The sequence below is a fragment of the Corvus brachyrhynchos genome, unplaced genomic scaffold (genome assembly GCF_000691975.1).
Source record: "Corvus brachyrhynchos isolate BGI_N302 unplaced genomic scaffold, ASM69197v1 scaffold202, whole genome shotgun sequence".
NCBI classification, from domain to species: Eukaryota; Metazoa; Chordata; class Aves; order Passeriformes; family Corvidae; genus Corvus; species Corvus brachyrhynchos.
In genome coordinates this window covers 3,612,003-3,639,893 of record NW_008238132.1, presented here as the reverse complement: position 1 = coordinate 3,639,893, position 27,891 = coordinate 3,612,003, and the positions used below count along the sequence as shown (strand labels likewise).

The window sequence follows — 27,891 nt, the reverse complement described above, 5'->3', positions numbered from 1 at the left end:
GGGGGGGTGTGCTTGGTTGTTGTCATTTGATTGGGCTTTGTCTATTATTGACTTTGTTTGCTTTGCATAGGAATGAACTTGTTCCACACTTCAGTGCCTCCTCTGCTGTGGACTTCTCTAACTTTCTCAACAAGGAAGTAGCACACCTCATGTAATGCTAAGATTCACCCATAAAACTGACACAAAACTGTTGAAATAAACTTAACTTCAACAAGAACACATTAAAAATTTGATGAACAGATTGTTTTCAGAAAATGCAGACACTACTGCTTTGTATACAACATTTTCATTTACTTCTATCAACTCTCAATTGTCCTACAATTACTGTTATCAGCACTCTTGCTAATAAACACTGAGACTAATGAAAGTAACTCATGTTCTCACCTTGCTGTACTTAACCAAACTGCTGTGTATAGAAACTCCTACTACCTGTGAATGGGGATCCATAACTGGACTGTAAGCACATGCTTTATTACAGATGGATTAATTAAAATGTGCTGTCTCACACTACAGAAATTCCCCTACATAAAGAAAAAATCCATCTCAGTTTCTCCTGTTGAATTCCTGTAATTTATTTTCTCGCTGGAAGAATCATAATTTAGAATTTAGGAAAATTCCAAGTTTCCATTAAATACCTATTTGCTTATAGAAAGCAAAACAGTTTTAAAACAAAGTCTGGGGAAAAAAAAAAGGCACACAGCTGGGCACCCACCTGTGACAAGAAGCCAAGTTACAATTTAGTCTCTGAGGCACACACCTGACCACAGGAGCATATACAAATCTAAAACTGCATGGCCACACACACACTTGATCAGTAAAATTGATGGTAACAGCCTTCCTCCATAAAAGTGGCTCCCAGCTCAATCAAGGAGCTGATTTGTATCAAATACAAGGTTAGTATGCAATGCATGGCAAGGTCTGGACAAGACCTGTCCTTTTAATACTAGCCTGCATTTTAGAGTATTTTAATTTTTAAGAGTAGTTTAATTCTGAATCAAACAGTGACAGCTGTAACTGATCACTGACCACACTGGAACAGTAACTGCACTTAAGCAGAAATTCTATCTTCTTAAAATTTGCAACTATTTTTCTGCAAAGATGTTCCTTCTAACACCTTCACATTCTCGGTATAAAATTTCACCTACAGAAATTCTCATCTCCTGTACTTGTAAACATAGAAAATCATTTAGTAAATAGATTAATCTCTATGGGATCAAAAACAGTCTTACACATTTATGCCTGATAAGCTTAATACATTAACAGAAACAAGATTTAATTTTGAAAAATTCTTATTTGTTATAAAATGCTAGAGAAAGCAGCCATGAGATTTTTCTTGACCAATCTAATAATGGATTTTGTTTTCATTTATCGTATTGTTACAGCATGAGCAACTAATTCTTGTTACTATACATATTTCTACTTAAATGAACATGAGCTGTGAAACTACACTGATATAAGATACAAGGCAACCTAGAGCAAAACACACAGTGAAATGAACTCAACATCAAAACATGCTATTAATAAAGATATAGGAAAGCATTTTGCAGGTTATTTCCTCGTTTGCTGTGTTACCATAACAATCTTATTATAGAAAAAAACCCCAATTACTCATCACCCAGCTTTTCAAATCTAGCTGAAATGCCTTAAAATTTGCCCCTGTATCTTCAAAGAAACTGAAGTATATAGGATGATAAAAGGCACAAGTGGCAACTTCTCATGAAGCAGTTAAAATCTTTTGATTTTACACAGCAAATGTGTATACGCATTTGGACACACAAGCAACAACAGGGAATTGGACTAGCTATGCTCTGGATCATTTAAAGCTACCAACGAATGTGGTGCTCAGCAAATGAGCTAAATTAAAACTAACCTTACAAATTTAAAACCATGAGGAAGTATGTTGGGAATTTGCAGCTGACCTCCAATTTCTTGACACTTGATATCTAGCTTATGTATTTTCCAAAAGTCTTCTGCTGGAGTTTCAGCAGTTAGACAGCCATGCACTAATTTTTATGTTATTTACCATTTCATTTAGTCTCCTTCCTTCTGTTTTGGAAGGGCACAGATTTCTATTTTAACAAGGATATACACATTTTACTTCCAAAACTGAGGGTGCACTGTATTTGAAAGGGCAAATCCACAAAGAACTTAGCTATAAAATGAAAGAATTTGTCCTACATAGTACTGCAGACCTTTTTGTTCCTTATCAAATTAGCAGCACAAAGGTAGTTTTTGTTGTCAAATTAAGTTCTAGTAGCTCTACAAGAACGTAGGCATACATTTTTACAGCAAGTGTATGTATAGTAAAGATACAGGAGGGGGTATGCATATATGTACACTCACACCTTGAATTAAAGTGTGCGATACCCTACATTTTAACTCATGATTCTTAACTTGCATGAAGCAGAAAAATTATGTACAGGAATTCCTACAATCTACGTATCATTCTGTACTGTAGTTTTATCAACACAAATATTACATAGCTCATATTATCATATTTGAGTGCATGAAGTTTTTCTATCAAGTCCTAAAACATAAAAGAATTTTGTCTGTTCCAAGACAAATGCATACATCTGATTTGTCTACATGTTCAAGTAGGTATTAAATGCACAAGTAGGTATTAAACACACATTAAACAGCCTGATGAAAACTTCAGAAAAAAGTAAGAAAAAAACTATTACAGAACAGATATGCAACTTGTTACCTGAAACAAAGTTTAAAGGTAATCTTCTAGGTGAAACTGCTCTGGGATGTCTTTTACTAACTTCTTCATAAATCTGAAGCCTCTCTTCTAAAGTGCCTATTATCAGCAAATATAACAGATATAAGTAACAGACATAAACCTATTCTTTTAAATGTCTTTAAATGTTGAGAATTAATTAAGCTAGACTCCTTATATGGATTTGGAACAATTTAAACATTTCATGTTATTTTTTCCAGTTAATCATAAACATTACTTTATAAAACTGTACTGAGGACACACTGTATATAAAATACACAACTACCAGCATTAATCACTCTAAGGATAAACAGGACCATTACCTTGCACATTCAATCACACAGAGCTGGAGCTTGGTTTCTTTCAGTTACATGTTGTGCAGACCCATTCACACAGTGTATGACATTCATAGCATCAATTAACGCTTTTTCACTATGCATCCATTTCAGACACACAAAGCATTCAGAGAAATATGCTGCATTTCTAAACCGTAGGTATAAATTAGCATACTGTACAAGCATGCCTCTATTATAGGTCCTCTGGTGACAGCAAAACCAGGGCACGGTACTTCCAGTGTAAGTACTGAGCACCAGAACTCTTTATACCTTAATGTTTAACAAAAATAAAGCTACTTGAAGATTTTTTGCCCACTCCTCCCCTTTCCCCCATAATATGCTTTGGAGCTCCAATGTGGTTAGAACTTAAATAACACTAATCTTTTGCTTTAAAATGCCATTTTTATATAATTAAAATCGATTTTGCTTAAATATTAAATTCGTCAAACAATTTTAAACTGAATACACAGATCAAGACTACATATATATTAAATATATCTCTTTTCCTCTCATAAGAAAAACAGTTTATCTTGTCACTGAGCTCAGATGTTGGGGAAGGGGGGGGAAATCTATCACCCAGTGTCTCCAAGAGATGTAGAATTATAAAAGTTACACTAAAATATTGTTTGGACTGGAACTAAAGCATATGAAAGCCCTAATTGAAGTCACAAGTTGGAGCTCCAGAACTTACCATGGGGGAGGAAATAGTCCTAAGACCACCTAAAAAATAAAGTAGCATTATTAGTTTTATAGAATCAGTAAAGTCTTAGTCTACATAGGATTTTAATATGTCAAAAACTACTGGACTGGTTCTTTGTTAAAAATGACATGCTTTCATCAACTTATTTGTTGTATCAGAGAGAATAACTGAGTTCCTGGGTAATTTAATTTCTGAGACAATAACCATATGATTCAACTCTATGGGTACACCAGGAAAACCACTCAAAGGGCAACACTACACTCTGAATATATGTAACAAATGAAGTAATTTTCATTACCCAGTCACTAGCCATATTCGCAGACCTCATGAGACCTAATTGTAAAACTTTCTAGAAGAAAGCTGGTTGAGAAAAGTACTGCAGGCATAGCAACTACAAATAATATAATTAAGGGCTTATGATTTATGATGTCATCAGAATAACTCCAATAAACTTTCACTAATTAGTGAAAAACTAAATACAAAGAAACCATTCCTGCATAAATGTAAACATTCTGGAAAGTTACCACTGCAAAACACTTAATACAGCATAAATAGTTGCAATATTGTAGTTTTTTAAAAATAAGCTTTTTTCCTGGAAAAACACAATAGACATGTGAGCTGGCATTGGAGTAACAAAGGTTTTAGTTTTAACACATTTATCACCTTTAAGTGCCTACTAAAAAAAAAGGGAAAAAAGGTGTATTTTTCAGATGGTCTACCTTAAAGGGCCATCTGAAATAGCTATTTGAGTATTTCTCCACATGCCTCTAGAAAGAGGTACCACCTGAACAAGCTTCAAAATTAAAATTTTATGTTGTAACATATGATAGCAGTCTGACAATCAACAACTAGAGAGGAATTAATTGCCATTTGGTTTCCAAGTTCACATGTAGCAAGGGAATGTTCTTCGTGTAAGCACCTTTGCAAAAGCCACCCTTAATTCCAAGAAAATAAATCCTTGCTGTTATTTTCATGAATACAAGATTTTCAGTGAACATTTTAAAAATGAATGAACACACTATGTAATATTCAAGATCAGAAGGTACATCATTTTCTGCCAAGCAGAACTTGCTAATCTAAAGCAGTACCATATCCAACAGGAGCTCTAAATGTATCCTGTAACATACATATTTTCACTGTATCCGTGTAGCTTAACTTACTGGGTTGTAGGGCCCTTTCCAAGCCTTCATAATAATACCAGTTTTCTGCATTACGCTCAATTAACTCTTTGTATACTTCACCAGCTTCTTTCAGTCTTCCTAACTTGAGTAACATCTCTCCTAGAAACAACACAGTACAGATCTATGAATTACATGAGGAAACACTTGCAAGTAAAGTTTACAAGAGTAGATATATAAAATTGGGCTTAAGCATACACAGATTCTTTAAAACAGGCTTTATTTTCCCAAAGGCATTTGCTGTGTGTTACAAATGCTACCTGAAGCTATCACACATAGAGCTCAGACTGGAACATTCATCACCTGTGAAAACAAAGACTACCTAAATGTCTGTATCTGAGTATTTAAAATAGCTATTGGGATTATCAAATAAACAAGCAACTCCTCATTTCAGGACTCCAACACACAACTAGATCAGTTTTTAATCAGGCTGTTTACTTAAGAACATTTTTTACATCCACTAACCAGTTTTTTAACCAGTTAAATCACACTGTTTTGCTACTAAGTAAATGGTTCTACCAGGTCTAGCTTGCATGGAATTAGTTTTCTTCACAGCAGCTCATGCTGGGCTGTGTTTTGGGATTTGTGACTGAGTTGATAAATACACCAGTGTTTCCACCACTGTTAAGCAGTATTTGCAGACCATCAAGGCTCTTTTTGCCCCTACTCTGCCACCACCCAGAGTAGACCACAGTGGACAATAACGCAGGAGTGGACCCAACCTGGACAGTTGATCCAAACTGGACAAAGAGATACTTTATGCTATCTAGTTTCATGCTAAGCAATAAAAACTGAGGAGAAGGAGTGTTGGGGCAAGTAGCCATTGCCTGGAAACCAGCTGAGCATCAGTTGGTTTGTGGGAAGTGTACAGTGACTGCATCAGTTGAGGATCTGGGTTTGATTTTCCTTTCTTCCTCTTTCCATCACTCAAGCTGTCTTCATCTCTATGCACAAGCTCTCTTGCTTTTGTTCTTCCTATTCTGTCCTAATTTGACAAGCGAGGCTGGTGAAGTGAGTGGGCAGCTGTTTGGGGCTTACCCACTGGCCAGGGTCAGCCCACCACAACTGCACAAGCAAGGAGTAGCTGAAGAATACGTGCCATTACTCACACGTATTCAGAAATCAGTATTAGCACTTCAAATCCACAAAACAACTGTGAGTTATTTTTAGCCAAAAAAGTCAACCTCAGCATTCACTTCAATAAGTAAGTGCATTAGAAAGCTTGAAAAGGAAACAAGAATTGGATATTTCAGTCAAAAAGGAAGAAAAATATATAAGTGTTTGTACTCCAAACAGTATTCTTTATGAAATTCTTTTTCAAAAGATTAAAACTGGGTTATAACACTTCTGATTTATGGAAATCTAGTCTAGTAAGTACAAATATAATCTGAGATTTCCTCTATTCCTGTGTCAACCCAAGTTAAACTACCTGCATCCACTACCCACTTTGGTAGGAAAACTTACTTTATTGTGCACAAAATTGTAAATCTGCTGGTACCTGTTTTCCTACAATAATTGTTACAAATAAATTAAAGACTTTACATGCTGATTTTTTTTTCCTTTTACTGTTTAATTGTATATGAAAGCCATTAGCAAAAATTTCTAATGAAATTGGCTAAGGGAAGAAAAGTAATGACTTACCTTTGATTTCTTCCACTATTAATTTATCACATATTTGCTTTTCATAAGTCTCTATATGTTCTAAAGACTCCTGAAAAAGATCTGCCTCTCTCATCACTTGATTTTGATATAAAATCAGTTCACTATATTCATAATCTATTTTATTAGGAGGAACCTGGGGGGGGGAGGGAAAAGCAATACATTAGTTAACATTTACCAGTACCTCAAAAGCATGCAATATTACAGAATACAAGATTTAAGCTATGGAACATAATCAGGTCTATTTATATACCCATCTAAACATTCAAAATGTAAAACTCCCATTATTCACAATCAAATCAGATTCATTTAATAATATCCTTTTTAAGATAACATTTTAGAAGAAGTCCTTTATTTCTCTTTTTTCTATCATTGTGGCAAGCTAATTAAAAAACTGAATTATATGAGAGAAAGCAAAGATCTTAATTTATTTCCATTCTGAAGGACTTATGCACAATACAACAACTTTGACTTAAGTTCTACAGCAGATGGTTGGGGTCTAACAGTATCATTTTCAGCACACCAGAATTCTGTATCAAACTATTTCCAAGAGCAATGACCCATCCATAGCTTAACAATTTTTCAGATTGTAAACTTACACTATTTCTCTCTAACCAAGTGTTCTCTGTACTAAACTTCAATACCCCAGAAAATATAGTGCACAAGCATACAGAATGTTTTCAAGCAATGGATAATTATTTTTAGGTCTGCTTCCAGTTGTACACCTAGGACTTTCTAAAGGCTACAGTATAACTAGTGGCTCATCCACCTTGCAGTGCTACAACAGCCAAGGAAGCAGGGTGACATTCAAAGTTATTCCTTTCAGAGATAACTCCCTAAAGTGGATTAGGGCAATGAAAAGTCTTGCCAGAGTTATGGTAATTCTTTTCATACTAAATGCTCTTCACTAATATACAAAAAAGCTACTCCAATCACAAGAATGTTAGAGAGCAAATGCAATCTCCAGACAATGCCCAGCAGACCAATAAAACAGTTTGCTATCTGAAAGGTACTGTACTTAGAGAAATTGTAGGAGAGACTTATAATCTAATATGATTTTTTTACATAATGAAAGATGAGAAGCAGTTCAGTTTGACAAATGTTTATGATACTCTTTCCTGTGACACTACATACTTTGTTTCTTCCCGAGCAACCAACACTTTAAAGTCACATTGGTCACTAAACAGTTTACTATTATTTTCTGTTCCCTGAAAAAGCTTATCTTTGGTTTTTAAAGAGACAAATAATTTAATAAAAAACAACACAAAAAGTCAAAACATTAAATTGGCTGAAAGGAACATTATTATTAAGAATACTGTCCTAAACCACTACTTTCAGCCCTTCCCTAAGCACAAACTGATTTTATAGGATTTAACTTTTCAAATTTTGAGAGGCAACTTTTACAGTACTGCTGGGCATTTTTAGAAAGATTTGCTTTTACAGATTAGTGTTCTGAAAGATAGCATAACTAAATAAAATACTGTGAAGATGCGTGTATCTGACAGTGAACATTACTATGAAAATAACATAATTCAAGTACTTTTTGTAGTAGCTAATACAGAATAGCAAATGATGGCTAATGGAACAAGACTATCTTGCACATATTAGTCAGTAAGTTGCATGAAATTCTACCCACTTCTCAAAGTATATCTCTTACCTACAGCTCCACTTCCATTTCCACCTTTGCTCAATTTTTAGTTAGTCTATATTACCCGCTAGAAATCACTAATAAAAACACTGTTACCAGGAAAGCATTTTTAACTGCTTCACAGAATGGACTCATGGAACAGGGGTTAAGCAACATTAAGTCATGTCTTCCTGTTTATCTTTACTGCAACACCATGGAACGAAACTGCAGGGCACCAATTTAGTTCTTTCTCCTTCACCTCCTCCTAAAAATATCCTTTCCTCCAACACAATACACATATCTAAATTCCACAACTAGCACAGCTTTTTGGCACATCATGAATTGGTTTTAGGCCTTCAAAACACAGATTACCCAAAAACCCATTAAAAATATATACACAAACAGATATCAGTTGACCTCCTCATAGCTGTTTTGGCTCAGCAGGATAAAAAAAATAAAAATTACTCTTGCACACAGAGCAAATCCGCCAGAAAGATACTGCACTTACTATCACTCCATTTAAAAAGCTATTTTTAAAAGTAATTTTAAGGAAAGTCCATTTTCAAAGAAATTTTGAAATCTCATCAATTTAATGATTACTTAAATAGGTAATTCATCAGAAGGCAGGCAGTTAATAAAGCAGTACTAAATCTGAATAATCAGATTGTTTTATAAAGAATAAGATATTTTATAAAGAGAATGTCCACACCACTGTTATTGCTCCTCAATACATCTTTACTCCTCCCACCCCCCAGAAGAGTTATGATTCTTGCACAGGAGATGTCCAACTTTCTCCTGAACTCAATTCTGCTCTTTCAGAATAAATGTCTTCCTGTCCTCCTGGACCAAAGAAGGATCAACTTTAGAACTGCAGATGCCCTAACAACTGTCACTGGAAGAATGTGACAAGATGCAGCCAAAACATACCTAAGAGCAGACCCCCAAAACTCTAGAGGTTTTCTGTCCATACCTGTATTTGTGGGCCTGATGCAAAAATTAGGAATAAAATAAAAATTAAGAATAAAAAATTGCTCTGGAAAAGAAGGAAGGAAAAATGGGACATACAACAGTAAAACAAATTGCATAGTTGTTTTACACCTTGGTTCCCAAAATTTAAATTCTGAACTGACTCTTAAATAATTTGACTTAACTTGGGACAGCACAAGCTGTTACATTTCCTGCAGTGATGTCTACCTTTAACCTCATAACCTGTTTTTGACTGAAATATTGTGCATCTGGACAATTTACAGCTTTCAGATGACAGGCAACATTGATCTTAATACACTAAGAGACAGAAAATTCACCATTTCCAATGATAACTTAGCCACAAGAATAAAATTGTCAATGATAAAGAGCAATTTATCACTTCAATTTGTTGATCAACTTCCGGACACTACTCCTTCCTTTATTGTCCCTGCTAAGCAAGCTTCCTAGCTATTACTCTTCCCAAACTCAGCATCCAATTTGTAGTAAAATCACCTAGGTTTTTTCCTGTTTACAGTAAACAAAGAGACTCTCTGCCCTTCACAGACAGCTTTTTCTCTAGTCATCTTATCTTGCCATATTGTTCTAGTCATTTTCTAACTTTTGACAACGGGCTCATCAGTAAGTCTTGATCTCTCAGTAATCAGTGTTTTATGGATAAAATCCCTGCTTGTCAGAACTAAGAGCATATTTTACTTTTCACTCATAAGCTTTGCCCTGAGGGACAGTTTTACAATAAACTAAGCCAGTGTAACTGCAGTCTGGATCAACAAAGGCAGCTCACTTCCCTCTATTATTCCCCTTCCTCTTTCCCCTTTCACCTCACAGTTGTTCAGTCCAGCCAATCAATCCTTCCAAAGAGTGATTATTTTTCTGGCACTTTGGCTTCCTGAACCAACCCTCCACAACTCAGTCAGTGCTACACAAGGAAGTGGTGCAAGCACACAGGAAAAACCCAGACTGCTGGTTTTGGCAACAGCTTGTAGCTAGACTAGCTCCATTATTTTGTAATACTGCATCTTCAGATGTTCACCTACAATCACTAAGATGACAGTTCCTTGAGTTTTTTCTTGGTTTTACTGCTTGGTTTTGGCTGTTTGCATTCACATCTGAATGGAAAGAGCTGCCTGAGTAATTCAAGTAAATAAATATCATCCTACATTACCACAATTTATTATTATGACAGCAGCATTTTATATAACATGTTACAATTCTTTGTCTATTCATTAACATGAATGGTAAACAGTATCAGGCCTAATACAGATTGCCATAAAACTCCTCAAAAACACCCATTTGTTGAGACCTGCTCACAAGTCATTTGGGTACCCTTCAGTCTCTCCACCCTCCTTTTAAACTACCACCCCACTGTAGTCACTGCAATATTCTGTGAAGTCAGTCACAGAAGTTCATCTGTCAAGTTGAGCGCATACGAAGTACAGGCTAAGAGGGGAGATTTGGGAAGGAAAGTAAGCAAGATGTGCGCCTCCTCAAAGATCCATGGAATGCCCTGGATTTCATTATTTTAACTGCAGGACTGAAAAACCCAGACACTGCAAAACCAGTACATTTGGAGAACATTGTGGAAGAGCCAATGAATGGCAAAACTGAGCTGTGAGTTTGCCTGGGCTCTCCTGATTGTTCTGGACCCAACACATGGATTCTCCCTTCCAGTGTATGGGGTTCTACCAGGGCCTGCACACATGAGGGAGCTGGCACAAAAAAGCACAAGACTATTTTTAAGAAAAATTGAACTAATTTGTTCATATGTATTTTTAGTGTTTTGGAGGAAAAAAGACAATATACCACTTAAGTGTCTCTAACAATCTCAAAAAAAGAGGACAGGCTTGACAGGACTAATTTCCTATAAAACTACATTGCCCAACATTTGCTGCATACTTCTGTCCTTCAATGCTTAAGGAGCTTTTCCACCACTTGCCTCTGACTGACACAATGCTAATCAACAGTTAAACCAGCTCATTGTGCAAGTACAAGCAATCTTCTTTTTTATGGGAATTTCCCATATATCTCCAGTTTTATCAGAAAATGGCATCAGTGCTTGTGCTCATCTTAGGATCATCTCTGTTTTAGAGTGAGATTTGAGATGGTGGCAACTTGCACAGCAGACTCAACTGATATCATGCATTCATCTACATTATTTAAATCTGGCTTAGTCACTAGACTGAACAGTCTATCATGATGGACCTCAACCAACCATATTTACACACAGCCTTTTAGAAAACACAACACACCAACAGCATCACTTCCATTCTCTCCAAGGGGCCAATACCACTATTAAGCTCTCTTAGTCCTTGAAGAGCCTCAGTTTCTTATGCTACATTTGCTGGTTTTCCATCTACTATATAGTCTTTCTAACTTGAACAGTCATTTTGACACCAAACTCAGATTGGGCTCTGCTGACTCATTTGAGAATGACGACTTTTTGGTTGTCAAACACTAACAGAAGATGACCCAATTTTGATTAAAACTCATTCTTTTCAGTTTTTACTCAAATTAGAAGTTACAGCTCTTTTGAAATATCAAGCTGTATATACCCAGCTTGCAACATCATTTTTTTGACCATGATATGTGATCAAGACAAACACTGGTCTCTCCTAGCCATTTATTTCCTTTCTTACAGTTAATCCCATATAGAACAACTCAGAAAGGATATGAGATTTTTTTTAAAAACACACAGTCTAGAGGTCAGGTAATATCTTAGTATTTTTACACAGTACTTCCAAGATGCCTCCCTAGCTGAATGGATCTATAAACATGTTTCTTTTTCTTTCCACATTACAGAATAATCGACACATCCACTCTGTTCTGCTAATTTAGACCTTATAGCTCTGCATTACCACTAATAGAACAAGGGAATAGTCTCTCTCAAAAAAGGTTATACTCAGTGATTTTAGCATTGTACCATTTGATTTACTCAGGTCTCAGCAACACTGAGTCTGATCAAAGAATTTTCAGCTATACTTTCATGTTACTCTGAAACCAAGCATTGATTTTAAGTGTACTATATACAGGGGGTATACAAACCATTGACAGTATCTCATTCTTTGTAGAGATGTAGTGGCATCCAGACTATTGCAAGAGAAAGGGCAAACTAGCACACCCAAATTTTTAAACTATTTTCTGTAGTTTCACTTACTGAAAAGGGGTAGGATCATCACAGGTTCTCTAGCTACAAGTCTCACAAACATTAAGTTTCTCCGCTTGAGACTTCTATCTTCAATCCTAATTGTTTATTGAGAGAGGAGAAAAGTACTCCCGTAGAATTTGTGTCTGTTCCTAAGCTCCTGGAAATCTTTCTGCTCAAAGGAGAAAGCTCCACAAATAAATTTATTCATAATTGATTTATATTTCCAAAGAACTAATTCCTCAGATTCTATCCCTTATACAAAAACTGTTCTGCTTCCAGACCAGGAAATCTTACCTGCTGGGTTTTCCTAAACTCTTCAAGTAATTTTAAGGCCATATCATAATCTTTCAGTAAGTGGTATGCAATGGCATATCCAATCCAGGAAGCGCGTTGTGTGGGGCGCAGTTGAAGCAGCTGGTATCTTGTCTCCTTCAGTAAAAGGAAAGCAATTTATTTAAAGAAGAATTTTTAACTGGAGTTAATACCATTTATCATGATTTAACACCAAGACAGCCAATATTTTAAAAGAACTTTTAAAAGCCGATGGCAATCTTTGAAACTCTAACAGCATGGGGACAAGCAGCACATTTCTGTTTGATAAATCTGGGGGCTACATTCTAAATATGTAAGTCATGGAACAAAGCATAACATCTATTTGTGAAGTCACAGAAGGTGTCATTTTCAAGAGCACCTCTTACAGGCCTAAATTATTTCCAAAGATAGAGCTTTGAAACCTCAGAAAGCACTTTCCTCTAGAAAGCAGGAGCTCACTGCCACTGAAAGAGTGGCATTCATTCTCCTCATGCCTAGGCACAAGGTCCTCACACACTACTGTAACACTTCTCAGAACTTCTTCCCAAGTCAAATCATATACTCAAATCAGCTATTTTATCTTCCCTTTGCATTAGCAAATTCACAGGAATTAACATCCTTACTAAAGAGGCCAATTAATGCCAAGCCCACAGTTTACACCTCTACTTCACACGAAACAGACCAATCAGTTCAGCCATTTTGAAACTACTCACAGATTTTAGACAAATTTTAAGGTTTTATTTATAATAATAATCATCACTGGGATTCCAGAATCAGTCATCATGGGGCAAGTTACCCACATACTCACAAGAAACATGATAATGTATTTCTTAACAAAAAGATCTTCAGCTTTTGCATCCAAAACACCATTTGTATTGTTTTGGCATGGTAAGTACTTCTACTTGCTACTATAAGTATTGCCCCTTTTTCTTAGTATTTTAGTGAAAAATGAATTAAGAACTATTTTTACAAGGTGACTGATGAATCCAACTGCACAGAACAAATATTTCTAGTTCTGTTCTTGACCTTATATAGAGTTTTACCACAGTATCTTTTCTTGCTTTCCTAAACTATAGCTTAAAACATTTTTGAAACAGAAAAAAAAGTAGTAACAGAAATACTACCAATAAAAGGCTTCACAATGAAAAGAACAAGAGAATAATAAGGTAACAGCCATAAGTGGGAATTCAAAGAGAATACTTACTCTATATCCTTCTAAATCTCTCATCTGAATCTGTAACAGAGAGAGATCCCTCAAGATCTGTAGATTATCTTTGTCTAGTTTGAGTGCATTCCGGTAACACTTGATGGCTTCATCATATTTCTTATCTGAACGCTGCAGAAGACCATAGACATGCCAACCTAATGTAGGTTAAGGAAAATACATTTACAATTTTCACAAAATAACTGCAGTGCACTTGTGTTACAGACCAAACAACTTGGCATCTTCCTTGAAGACCAGCACCCTTATAAATGAAGATGGATTACTGCAGTCAGACTTTACTAACACACTGTAAAATATTAAATGCTTTCAAATATTTTTTATGAGACTTTACTGCTTAACTCAAATTCAGAACCCCCTGAGCATTTTTATACAAATTAAATTATCCAAACTCCACTGCAAGAACTATTCCCCAAGATTTATTGTTTAAAACAGGCTACCATAATTACAGTAGGAATTCTTACTCATAGAAGTGTTACATTACAACAATGTACTTTGCGTACAAGTTCTACTCGTCCTCTCTTGCCTATCTGTAACCTCAATTAGACTTCAGATTTTACAGTAAGGAATAAACACAGAGCCCCACTTGATTCATTGACAAAAGGGAAACTTAGCATTTTGTGCATCAGAAGTGTCACAATCTCAACATCTTCGATTTCCATCAACAGTGTCATAGCAAAACAAACAGCTTTTGTACTACAAAGGATACAGACATGACTCTTCACATCGTTACGAAGTCCTTTACGAACAAATTCGTATGCTTCTTCCTTCTTCCCTAGGCAGTTCAAGGTCAGTCCTTTCATCGCAAGAGTCTCTGTAAGAAGTATCAGATACTTATGTTTCTGACTTCCCATATGCCAGCTCCACAGTGCAGATATCCTTTGAAGTTGTTACACAGTGAAGTCCCCCATTAAATTTAGGACAGCAGCCTAGCACAGCTGTAGACTGTTACATGGAAGCATTTCCTTTCTTGAAACTGGTCTTTTTAACACTTGTAGAGCATCATACAGATGTGATGAACAAAGACAACACAAACTTTTATTAATTAAAAAATACACTTCCGCTGGCTCTAAGGGCATTAACAATAAAATAAAGCAAATTTAGAGAGCTCCTCAATGTGTATTAAAGTTCCAGATATGAAGACCAAGGGAAAAATGGCTGTGTCATACCACAAGAAAAAAATCTGTCAAAATCAGTTCCCCTGTTACAGACTTCTTAAAAATCATTAGTTAAGGGAAGCATATTTCCTGGTACCATATTTGGACTCTAAGAGACCTTCTCAATGCAATAACATTTTAATCAACGTTCTGAGAGGCACAAGATTTCATCCAGTACACTGGTATGACTTTGGTATTGTTCTCCCGCTTCTCCCATTCTTCAAGGCACACAGTAGCCAATTACAACCTCTTCCCCAGTATTAAGGGCAACAGCTCATGATCTCCAGGTCAGGTGTAACAGCAGTTTGAAGTTTTATTGATAGACCCATTTAACACTTTTTCTGTACAGTACACCTATAAGTAAATGATGACCCAAAATGAGTCAAGTTTTTTTGTTGTTATTTTTAAGTTGTCCTACATCCACACTGTAAGAACAGAGAAAGCCAGAATGATACCTTTCAAATAATATTAAGAAGTTTGAAAAAGAATATCCCCACTGTGGGAATGGGAGCAAGCTAATCCTGCCTTCTCACACCACTGAGATAACTGCCCAGCCACACCAATCCATCTGTTTGCCACCTTCTTACTAAACTTCTGAAACTCCTTTTCTCTGAAGCTAAGTGTGACAACAGTGCAGCTTTCCATCAGATCATTTCACTGGCTTAGTTCTGCTTCAGCTGCTCATTCCAGGCTTTATTCCCAAGCTTCAAAGCCATTAGTGGCTCAAAGCCCATGTAGTATGTGGATTGCCAAGGCAGCTAGCTGTCCTGGAAAAGTTTAAGAGGAAGCAAGAGCAGAAAAGACAGATCTGTATACTGAGATGTTATAAAAACAGAAGTGCTAGTAGAGACAAATGCATTAGGTCAGAGATTGAACAAAACCACTCTAGCTTTGAAGCAACAAAAAAACTACTTTTATCTCTAGAGAAGTTATGAAGACAACAAAGAAACAGCAGACACGGATGGAAGCATGAAAAGGATTAGTCAAACATTTTGACAAGATTTGACAACATCAAATAGGAAAATAATTTTACTGACACATTACATGCACACTCAGTGTTAGGTTGCTTCAACAGCAAAAAAAAACCCAGAAAAATTACTGTATCAGAAGGAAAGACTGTCTGAATAATATAAAAGAAACCTGTAATACAATAAGACTAGAGAATCTTGTTGAGGATGTAAATAGAATTTAACAGATGTAAATAGAAGCAATATTTTTCTGCCCTGTTTCCTACAACATTTATCAGAACAGGATCACCAGATTCTGTCTTCAGCTTCAAGTATTAACAGCAAGAGTACTACACTTAACTCTGCTCCCTTTAAGCAGCAACTTGGTATGCAGTACAGAAAATTTAAGAGTATGAACTTGACAAAAAAACCCTCCAGATTTTTAATCTGTTAGCAGAACATGTTCATGTAATATTCAAAAAAAGGCTGGGCTTGCTTTAAATAGGAATGTAAGAAAAACCCACACTAGTATTCCGACCCAGAAACCTAGAAAGGCAAGTTGGAAGCTTCACTGAAGTGCTGCTTCCACCATGTATTTTCATCTTCAACATCTAACTGCACAGGAGCATTTCACTGAGGTAGAGTGGAAACCTGGTCTGAACGTACAAAGACTGAAAATCCAGAGTAATTATTCAGTCATAACAACAGAGTCACACTCCACAACAGGCTCCTTTCTTTCCTAATAGTATGATATAGACTAATAATACATTTAACCTTGTGACAGGAGACCAAAAAAAAAAAAAATCTTGAGTCTGCAGTTACCTCCATGTTCAGCAAATTTTGGGTTAGAGAGGATCATCTTGCAGAACTTGAGTCCATTTTTGTACTGTTTTTGTTCGTAACATTTCTGCAAAAAAGGTGAAATACAATCACTGAAATGCATTTAAAACCACAGTACCTTAACATACTATTACAAATGCAGTCATTCAACCAGCAAGGTATGGTCATCAGACCACTAACAAGCTCTAGGCAAATACAGCTATTCATACTAAATTGCCTTTTCTCAGCATTCAGAACATCCAGCCAATACTATACCTCATGGTCTACTTTTTTATAAAAAACGAGTTCCTTTTCAACAGAAATAGGAAAGGGAAATAGCAATATCTACTTCAACTCAAATTCTTAAAATAGAAAGCAGAGTTAGAAATCTTGACTCAACAGAACTTTTGAGGAGAATTAATCTCAGAATCTAGATACTCCTTTCAAAATCCCACTTCCCTGGCCTAGTGACTTCCCAGAGCAAGACATCTCTAGACAGAAGACTTTCCTAGTTGCCAATATACACTTTTGGAAAGAAGAAAGAAACCCTTACTATAACCTCAGAAATCGATACAGAGATATCAGGGTGGGAGAATTTACCTGGGTATTAAAAAAATAAAGCATCTAATTTCTACCTGAAATAGTACAGCTAAGGGCTACTTATAGATTTACATAGAATACAATTTACCTAATTACTAGGTAAACTGGCAAACAATGTGGTTCAACTGGGGGAACATACGGAACAAACAAAATGTGAACCTGGGTCCCTTTTCTTCTTTAGGAATATATTACCTAAATCAGTACAGTTTTAGTAATTTAAATCAACTACTGATCACTGCAGTGGATCACTAAAACAAATCTGTTTAAACCAGTTAAAGGCACGCTTGTGTCAGTAAGCATGAAAGTGATTTAAGGTCACTTAAGCTTTTTAACTATAGGAAAACCACCAAACCAGACTTAACTTGGCACCATTTTCAGTTAATATGGAGTATTGTCCTGCTGTAATTTAGACAGCTATTCTCAGGAGAAGCTATGTCATTTCAGTTATGTGCTTGAGTGCTTTAACAGTCTCCCATAGATCATTCCCACTCCATCAATCTTCCAGGACAAAGGCAAAATCTGTGTTAAATTAATATGGAGTATAGTAACTCCTTTGCAATCAGAAAAGATCATCCCATTACTTCACAGGGTAAAAGCAATACAAAAACATACTTATGCTCACTTCGGGGTACTGGCTAAGGTAGCAAAACGAGAGTCCTCCTCCAGTCTGTGGGGAAGGGTTTAACTGCAGACAGTTTTTAGGTTCTTGTTGCCTGAAACTCAAGACACTTGCAGTTAACCATAACTAAGTGCAGATTAAATCGGAGGTCACCAAAATAAACTCTCAAAACAAAAGAGAGCTAACCTTGATATTAGATCAGGTTGATCTGCCTGACTGGCTTCTGGCAGCATGGCCAGAGAGCTCCCATCAGAAGCAGTTATAACATGGGAACTCAATTCACATTTAAACAACAGCAACAGAAAAGCTCTGAGATTTTTTTTAAACTGAGAACTAGTTTCAGCATCTTTTACTGGAAAAAATCTAGGTTGTGGCAAAACTTGAGGGGAAGATGAAATTCTCCTATCCATCATCTAAGATGCTTAGTATCATTTTTTAAAGAGTCCTAGGAAAATACCAACAATGTGTCAAGTATGCTTTCTAAACTTATTCAAGCATGACTAAAAAAGTAGCAATTGTGAACATTCATCCACAGTTCTACAACTCTTGCAATGTTGAGTGAAACCCCAAATATACAGCAGTGCTTAACCAGAAGCTATTTGAGTCAAGTGTGCACTTAAAATAGATTAACTGCTGGAGAAAATTAGATCCATTATCCTCGTGCTGACATTTTTATCCTATAGAGTTCAGTCTCAGGCCTAGAATAAGAACTGAATTGAAGATAATTAGAGACAAATGTGATTTTTGGAGAATAGACAAGATCACATTTTCTAAAGCACAACAGATGAATGGGAGAGAGAAATTAATGCACTCCACACTGAGAGGAAGCGCTAAGTTCAATTTTCACAGTTTTTTGGCTTGCTGATAAGACAACCAGCATCTTTAGTTTAGGTTGAGAGAAGACCTCTTAGTGCCCCAAGTCCAAACTTTAATCCAGTACTGCCAAGTCCACCACTAAACCATGTCCCTAAGTACAACATCTACGCATCTTTTAAACATCTCCAGGGCTGGTGATCCAACCCGTTCCCTGAGCAGCCTCTTCCAATGCTGGACATCCCTTTCAAGTGAAGAAATTTTTCCTCATATCAAATCAAATTTAAACTTCCTCTGGTGCAACTTGAGGCCACTTCCTCTTGTCCTGAAGATTCTGGGAGAAAAGACCGACCAACCCCCATGTTGCTAGAGCCTCCTTTCAGGCAGTTGTAGTCTCCTTTTTTCCAGGCTAAATAATCACAGTTCCCTCAGCCACTTCCTCATAAGACTATACTTGTACTCATAACACTTGACAGTAAACACTTTAGCTGAAAACCAGAAAGCATTTGACCACCTGCTTGTTACTAGACGAAAGAGGGTCTAACTACAGAAACATAAATAATCAGTACAAAATGCAACTTTATGCAATTCTCCACTTATGGGCCAAGTCTTGCTGGTTAATCAAAGAGTGGCTTCCCAGCCCCATTTCCTCCAAACACATATGTGAACATGCATTTGCAAACGAGTTTTGTATTTATACAAATATCCAATTGGTTTAAATGTATACCAATAGAAGAAAAAAGGGTTTTGCTCAGAAATACGAATTATTTCTCATCATATATATATATGTATATATATATACACACATAGAAAGGTCTAAAGATTCAGTACACAGACAAGCCTGAAGCTTTTAAAGCATCCAAACCTTATGAAAAGGCTACTTTCAAACTTTTCTGTCCAAAAACTGCAGATGAGCACACCATGCTCCACCTGTATTTTGTTTATAGAGGACCAGAGTTTGACGGCATATGATACAATCTCATTCTGTAGCACAGATGGGCATTTCATAGTTGGGAAGCCTGATGTGTTCTCAAGTTTTTTACTTATCAGGACAAATGTAGCTGAAATGCATTCACTAGTATCTGTCCCACTGCATTAAGACTTTGGTACACTAAAAGCTCAAGTTAATATGCTGAGTTGGGGTTTTTTTTTAACTGCCTTATCTGTTGTGCTTAATGTGATGCTCCCCCATCACCTCTTTATGGCAACCATTTCCTGCTAAAACTAAAGCCAAATCATGAATGTTTACAGACTTGAAACCTCAAAGGGAAATTGTGGAAAGGCCAAAATGTTATCCAGAACTTTTGCTACCAGATGTTCCTGGAAGGATGCTACCTCATCTGGCAAAAATCGCATTTATTCCCCTTTTCAACACTAACTCAAAGATATAATCTGCTTGTAGACTGCCATACAATTAAGCTAGATACCATTTAATGTACTTTCAGGTTAAGTATTAAGTGCCTCTACACAGATGTCAAATTGGCACTGCATCTAAGAATTGCAATTGTACAGGTAAAAAATACTACTAAAAAGCATACAACAATGAAAAACAAGAAAAGACTTGATTCCTGTATTGCTGATGTGCTTTGCTGCACCTACTTAGCAAAACACCATTCATAAATTCTATTTTTTTGTATGATGCCATTTTTTTTAAAAACTTAAAATGCCTTCCACTATTAAGTATAAACAGAATCAAGGATCTGAATCACTAGCATTACTTGTAAAATAAAAGGACTTCACATATCACTACTCACTCACATGTGTCATTTACGTCTTACTTAGGTTTAACTACTTACAACATCAGGTTAGTAGAAGGATGATTTTACAAACTATGTCTCCCTAGACATAGCATCTGCTACTTTGAAAAAGACCCTGCATTGAAAGAACAGTTACATTTTTCACATACATAGTTTAATACACAGGCAATTTTATGGCTGAAGAACATCCCATTATCTCAGACATTAACACTCACTTCCAAGAAGTCATCTTAACAAAAAATCTCAACTGGCGACTCAAAGAGACTGCAGCAACCAATTTCCTTCCTCACTCCATGGCCCCAGTGCCTCTGAAGGTATTTAAGTGATGAATTATTTCACAAAGCATTCTTATGTGAAGGCTAGATAAAGAGTAGTATCACACTCAAAGAATGAGGACACCTATTGCATCAAACCAAATAGTGCTAAACACAGTAATCAGGCTTCCCTGGTCACCTTAAATGTTTTAATAATTTAAAGGTGTTTAAGATGGTCTGTGACTGTAACAAAGCTGCAGTGAAGTTCAGTCCAAATTGTACACTGACCCATCCGATGGTGAGCTTGTGTAAAGAGAGCTTGTAAGAAAGATGGGGACAACGCATTAGCAGGGCATCTTGTGATAGGATAAGAGGTGATGTTTTTACACTAAAAGATCAATTCAGACTAGACATAAGATGACATTTTTATGATTATAGTGGTGAAACACCGGAATAGGTTGCCCAGAGAGGTGACAGATGACTCCTTCCTGGAAACATTCAAGGGGTTCTGAGCCACAAAATCTAGTTGAAGATGTCCTTCCTAATGGCAGGAGGGTTGGACTACATGGCCTTTAAAGGTCCCTTCCAACCCAAGCTACTCTGTAATTCTATGCGCAATTTCTTTAACAACAATACTGCAATTTAAAAATTGGTTTTGCTGTCTCTCAACAAGAACTTATCAAACCCAAAATCCAAACCATTACCAACATATTTTAACATTATTCTCCAATCCTACCTGTACAGCCCACATTCTGTTAAGACAGGTCTGCACATCAACAGTCTGCCTTGCCAGAAACATGATAGAGCATCAGAACCACCAATAAGAAAAATAAGCATTTCAAACCAATTAAACAATTTTAACATAACTGAATAAATACAGCTTCAAGTTTTATTAGAAGAACAAATGATAGAAACATTAGGTTGGAAAAGACCTCTATAACTGTCAAGTCCAGCTGCCATGTTCTCACTAAACCGTGTCCCCAAGTACCATATTAACATCCCTTTGTAAATACTCCCAGGGTTGGTGACTCAGCCACTTCCCTGGGCAGCACGTTCCAGCGCTTAACCATCCCTTTCAGTGTGGAAATTTTCCCTCATATCCTATCTAAACCTCCCCTGATGTAACTTGAGGCCATTTCTTCATGTCCTGTGACTTATTACCTGGGAGAAGACACTGACTCCCACCTCAATACCACCTCCTTTGAGGCAGCTGTAGTGAGTGATAAGGTCTCCCTTGAGCCTCCTTTTCTTCAGGTTAAACAACTACAGCTCCCTCAGCTACTCCTCAATTAGACTTCTTTAAGACATCACTTGTTTTAGTCTTCCCTGTTACTGTACTTCCATATAAACCTGCCTGCAGAACTCTCAGCACTTTCAACATTCTTCTTGCCAGGTAGTGTCTTTTCATTAAAAAAAATTACTTGCGTTCTCAATGCTGTGCAACACTGATGGAAGTGCTGCTTAAGGAAGGAAGCCAAGAACTAAATGTGGAACATCAGAGCCTAAAGAAAAAGGACAAGGCTTACACATCAAGCCTTATGAAAAGAATGCTGGAAGTCAGTTATGCTGGAAATCTCCCCCAGTCACAATGGTGATCAAGTTCAGTAGTAAAAACCCCTCACTTATCAATGACACTGATTCTGATCAGCTCCTTTTCCTGGGAGCTATCTGACAAGTACTTTGGGGCTGACCAAATTACTGATACAGATTTCTGACCAAAGCCAAGCACAATCAATACAGGAACATCAGCACACTGTCAGTATACTTAATTGGCATTTAACACTTGGACCTTTTAAAAAGCCTTGTTTTATTGCTCATCTATAAAACAATGTCATCAACATATAACAGATGATCTATTTTTTACAGCAGCTGATAAAATCAGTTGTCTAAGTACATTAGATTTTAGGCAACACTCAGTAGCTACTACTTCTAAGCTAATAAATAATTATTAAATTATTCACCAGTTTGACAGCAAAGTCTGTCTTGTTTGAAGGAGTTCAGCATCTGTGTTGGAAATGCTCCTTGTATTACAAAATATACAGATATCTGCAAGTACCATGATACCATTGAAGTTCAGAGACAGACTGAAACCTCTCCATGATGTTTTCCAAACAGCATCCCTCTCCCCACACTGATTTCAGTTTGTCGATGTTTAAGAGAATGAAAAAAAAGTATCAGCTGGAAGGGGCTTTGGGTGATGGAGGCCAAGAAAGCTCTGTCTCAAGCATCTTAAATTTCTAGTCCCAGGGCAACCATTCCAGAATATTAACATGTTCATCTAGCCATTGTCCATACCTTACCAGGATTTTGAATATGCATGGCTACCCCATGCCTGCTCTTACTCTGCCGGTAAGAGCAGTTAACCTCATCATCTGAAATAAAAAGAAGACAACCTAGATACATCCTTGCTTGCTTCGATTGTCAAAATGGACAAGCCACATCATTCTTCCCCAGACCTGGGGACTTAGGAACACAGAACAGGGCTGAGTCAGAACACAGACAGTGGCATACAACAGAACAAGCAACCAGCACTACATGGTGGTAACATTTTGACCAATGTATTAATGTCACAGTAATATCTGTTTTCGCTATTGTGATACTCTGTATACAGCAGCATTTTTGTCCCTTAACCAGATTTACACAATTACTCAAATAATCAGAAGACACAAAACTTGTTACATAATGCAGCTGGTAGTAACAGCTGTAATCACTGCTGTTTGTATTCTTTATTATTGGCAGAATAAAATTGATATTGTATTTATTATGGGAAAGAGCATGTATGGTAAGAAAATGTTTTTTTCACCATTTATTGTCATAGACATCTTTAACAGCCCTATAAACTACAACTCCTTTAAAAGGGGAAGCTATTATCAAAAAGCTTGCCTTAAATTAAGACCTAGTGTAATTTCATGCTGTGCACACACACTCAATACAATTTGAATTCCTAGAATATCTTTTACTTCAAAAGGGCAGAAACAAGAAAACAGAGTAGAAAGAGCTCTTGCTGGCAAGTACTTAGTGTTTGTAACTTTCACACTGCTTGACTTAATAGAGTTCTCTCTCCTGTTTATGAACACGTGTGCCCCTGCAAAGCAAAAACCATAACAGCAACACTAGAAATGAGAAGTCATAGGCCCGTCAGACATTTTCCACTAGTTTTCAATCCGCACTTTGTGCAGAAGTACTGAAGAGACTAATCTGCCACGTCTCCTGGGATGAATCGCAATTTGCTTAGCAAGAACTCAGACTAAGCAGGTGGCTCCACAACCTAGTGAAACTGCATCTGAGAGTTAAGTAAATGAAACTATGAACATCAGCACTGTTTTGTGGGATCTGATACAATACACACTAAAATAAACATCAGGCTTCAAAAGTTATGATTTTTTAGGCATCTTCAAGCAAGTTCAAGATAATTACCAATGCAAGCCTTCAACACTAATTTAATCTTGACATTCCATACTTAACAACACAGTGATTCAGCCAAAAATCGCATGAATCACAACAGATCAGAGCAGGGATCAGACACACCTGGAACAGGCCACTAGAGGTAAGATACAAGTGCTGGATGCAGAGAGAGGGGCTTATGAGTAAGACAAGCACTACTGCAGCTCTCACCAGAATGTTCTCAGCCTCCAGTTATTGGTGCCTCACCAACACTCCAGGCAAAAGGGTATATCTTCACACACCCAAAAAGAGTAAAGACGGTCCCCACCATGCACCTCTCAAAGTGTCCAAGTTTTTTATATGGCTAATACATCATGCAGCAAAGGGTTCCACAGTATAACTGCCTCTATGTTAACAACTTTTTGTTGGGAGCCTGCTTCTTTGTAGCCACCATTTCTACCAAAATCAAAATAAATCACAATAGCTTGGAAATAGATATGTCCCTACTTAACTTCTCCAAGTTGCTCGACTGGTCAATCTTCTGTTAAGTTCCTTCTCCCTCTAGAAGGTAATTTCATACTCCTTCTGAGGAGGCCTGGGGGCAGGACAACAGGAAAGAGCAAAGCACACTGCCCTGCAAATGTAGACTTGTAGTGCACTTGGGCAGTGGCATATCAGCATCTTCCTTTCACCAGGATTCACCAGTTTTCAGTGTACAGGGAAACTGTCTTAAGAGAACTTCAAACACCTCTAAAAATCTCAAATCTTAAGAGCAATCCATCTCACAGCCCATACTAGGTCTATATTAAATTAGGATTTCCAAGTCTAACATTGATCTACAAACAATTTTACTTGTTATGACTCAACTTCCTTCAGAAACATGGAAGTTTTCAGGTGGGCTTCATCTTTTGTGACACAAATAGTTTAGAACTGAACTCTTCTTGCCATTCAGTGCTTGTTCTGTTCCACATGAACAGCCAAATAAGAAAAAATTGCAGCATAAAACACTGAAAAATTACTATTTTTTAAAAGAGAAGTATGAATTAAAGTCCAGAGTGAAGAAACAACCCACAGCATTCCACAAAAGCCTGCTTTCTGAGCCTTGCATGATGACCTTCACAAACTCCTTTTAAAAAATTGAACCAAGAATATCTATTTGGGATAAAGTTGTCTCCAAATGAGACTCTCTCAAATCACTGACAAATGTGAAGTGTGACTTTGCCTTACAGCAGTCTTACTGACTGTTACCATTAGCCTGGCATCTATCTTCCACAATTCTGTCATTTCAGTAGTTTGCAGCTGGCCAGGCATCCTCACCACCTCGTTTGAAAGACCGTATCAAGGAAATCGCCTACACTCTTCCAAGGCTGCTTGTCCTTAGCAGCACAAGTAACAACCACACCAAGAATCAGTCTTAAGTTACACCAGAAGATTTTAAGTGACTGCTCCAAACTCCTATCTTTAAAAGGAAGAGATCTTTAATGTTAGAGACTTCAAACTTCCACTGCTCCAGTAGTGGATTATAATGGCTACCCTCAGCTATGGTATTTATCTCATTTGGGAGGCCCTAATTAGCGTAACAACATAATTTCCCAATTATCAAGTTTAATAGCTCAGTAACTCCCCCATGTCATTCCTAGGAGACTGACTAGTTGCATGCTTATAAACCATTATTATTTCATTAAATAAATTTTTAAAAAGCTTTTAGAATTCTGTGCATAAGAATTAATTTAATTAAATCCTACAAACACCTGTATATTTATATTTTATCAAAGAATAAATCTCTTAAAATTATTGAAAAAGTTGTAGAACAAAAAGGACATAACAAAGAAAGTGAAGAAGTCCTCAGACAAGGCACTTTAAATAATTTCTAACATTTCCTTACCCTCAGAAATGGAAAATACATGCCTGAATGAACTGAGCAGCCACAAGTCACTGCCACAAAGCTATATACTTGCAGACTTGTTGTGTCTTATTAGTTGAAGTCAGCTGCAGTTAAAGCAGCAAACCTTATTTTATGCAATACTAATATGTGGAATTTGCTAAGAAATCAAAGGATTAGTCATTTACAGGCATGATACTATCCACAGTTCTACGAGGCATGAAACAAACATCAGACCATACCTTATACTGCATGATCCTGGGCTGACACCACTACCTATTGGAAGACAGTAAGCATTTCTTAAAAACAAAAACAACTTGGCAAGTGAGCCATGAAAGCATGACAAGAACCCCAAGGCTTTCCTCTAAAGCACTTACAAAGATTACTGCCATGCCCTGTCCACACAGAGCTGATTTGATTCCATAAAACCAATGTTTAAGAGTAACTCTGAAACAGTTTATAGTACGGATTCTTGGGTGAAGGAAAAAGAAAAAACCATCAAAGCTGCTTCAACTGAAATATACTCTGAAGGCAAGTTTACAACTCAATTTCAAATACACAAAACAGAAGATCTGGCTAAGCTTACTAGAAGTAAACACCAAATACACGATACCAAACTTCAACCCTAACAAGAAACATTTCTAAGTTACCATGAGTATGCTTAGTTTAGAGTGCATCTGCCCCATTCACTTAAGTCACCTGAGCTGAAGACTGACTTTAATTGGCAAGAAACACACCAGCATTCCTGTATTAATTCTTATTTATGATGCTTTTCTCCTTCCATGAGAGGGGAACATATGCAAATACTTCATCCATGCCTTCTGTGAAGTGGAAGACAGGAGCTTGAAGTTGCTCAGCCCCTTCCTCCCAAACAACATCACACCTGTAAGCACCAACAGATCTTCCAGGGAAGAGCAACTAGACTGAGAAAGTCTCTGCAGAGGAGTGGAAGTACGGCCTAAGAAACAAAACAGAACTGGAAGACAAGATGGAGCAAGAAAGGAGTTTTAGCACTACCTTACAGTAGTCCTGATCAACTAGAACTACTACCTAGGCTACAATTGCTATTACTTCCCTAATCACCTAACTGCTAGTTTTAAGTCAGCTTGTTCAAGCACTGCCAAGTGTGCAAGCACACAAACTGACTGATGTGGCCCTAAAGACTATTTACTCAGCTTCTTGAGCAGACTTCCCATCTTACGTTGAACTCCAAGAGGCCACACTAGTCAGGGCAGCTCTGACAGCTTCGCTGTTACACAGGCATCTTGTTCAGATCACTGATAACCTGTGTCACATGTTACATACGCACCAAGTCACTGCAAAGGATTTCTCATGGTCTTCAAATGAGTTTCTCATTTCACAACTGCTAATTCTCTGCAAAGTGTTCATAAAAATACTTAAGTCTTAATACATGAGTACAGTTTCCTTGCATCTGTTCCAAGTGATTAAATCACTACATGCTTGTAGGGTCTTATTATGCAGCCTCCCACATAATCCCTGCCCTCAATATTTAAAATTACTAGGGATGCTATGGGCATTTTAAGTATTCTGGCAGTGCCAAAGTAAGCAAAAGCTGGTTCAACTAAAGAGCCTTTAGCACCACAGGCTATACTACTACACAAAAATACTCTGAGACATGTCAAGCAACCAAAGGGTTCCACTTGTACAACGCTGACATTAGTATTCCAGAAAGAAGTGCACCATGAAAGAGTCGGAGCTAGCTAGAAAAAAGTAATAAGAAATTAAGATTCAAGAAGTGACCATATATGAAGAGATAA

The 27,891-nt window shown here is 37.0% G+C and overlaps 1 protein-coding gene across 2 annotated transcripts in view; it reads right to left on the bottom strand.

Annotated features, from left to right (window-relative positions):
• Nucleotides 1-27,305, bottom strand: part of NAA16 (N(alpha)-acetyltransferase 16, NatA auxiliary subunit) — a 64,448-nt gene extending 37,143 nt beyond the window's left edge. For both annotated transcript variants that reach the window (XM_008633140.2, XM_017733569.1), the window contains exons 1-8: nt 27,285-27,305; nt 16,808-16,892; nt 14,591-14,695; nt 13,864-14,021; nt 12,642-12,776; nt 6,574-6,727; nt 4,915-5,034; nt 2,705-2,800 (exon numbers count right to left, since the gene is read on the bottom strand). In XM_008633140.2, coding sequence (XP_008631362.1) covers nt 2,705-2,800; nt 4,915-5,034; nt 6,574-6,727; nt 12,642-12,776; nt 13,864-14,021; nt 14,591-14,695; nt 16,808-16,844 — 805 coding nt within the window. In that variant the 5' untranslated portion in view covers nt 16,845-16,892; nt 27,285-27,305. The remainder of the gene's footprint in view (nt 1-2,704; nt 2,801-4,914; nt 5,035-6,573; nt 6,728-12,641; nt 12,777-13,863; nt 14,022-14,590; nt 14,696-16,807; nt 16,893-27,284) is intronic.
• Between the last annotated feature and the right edge of the window lie 586 nt (nt 27,306-27,891).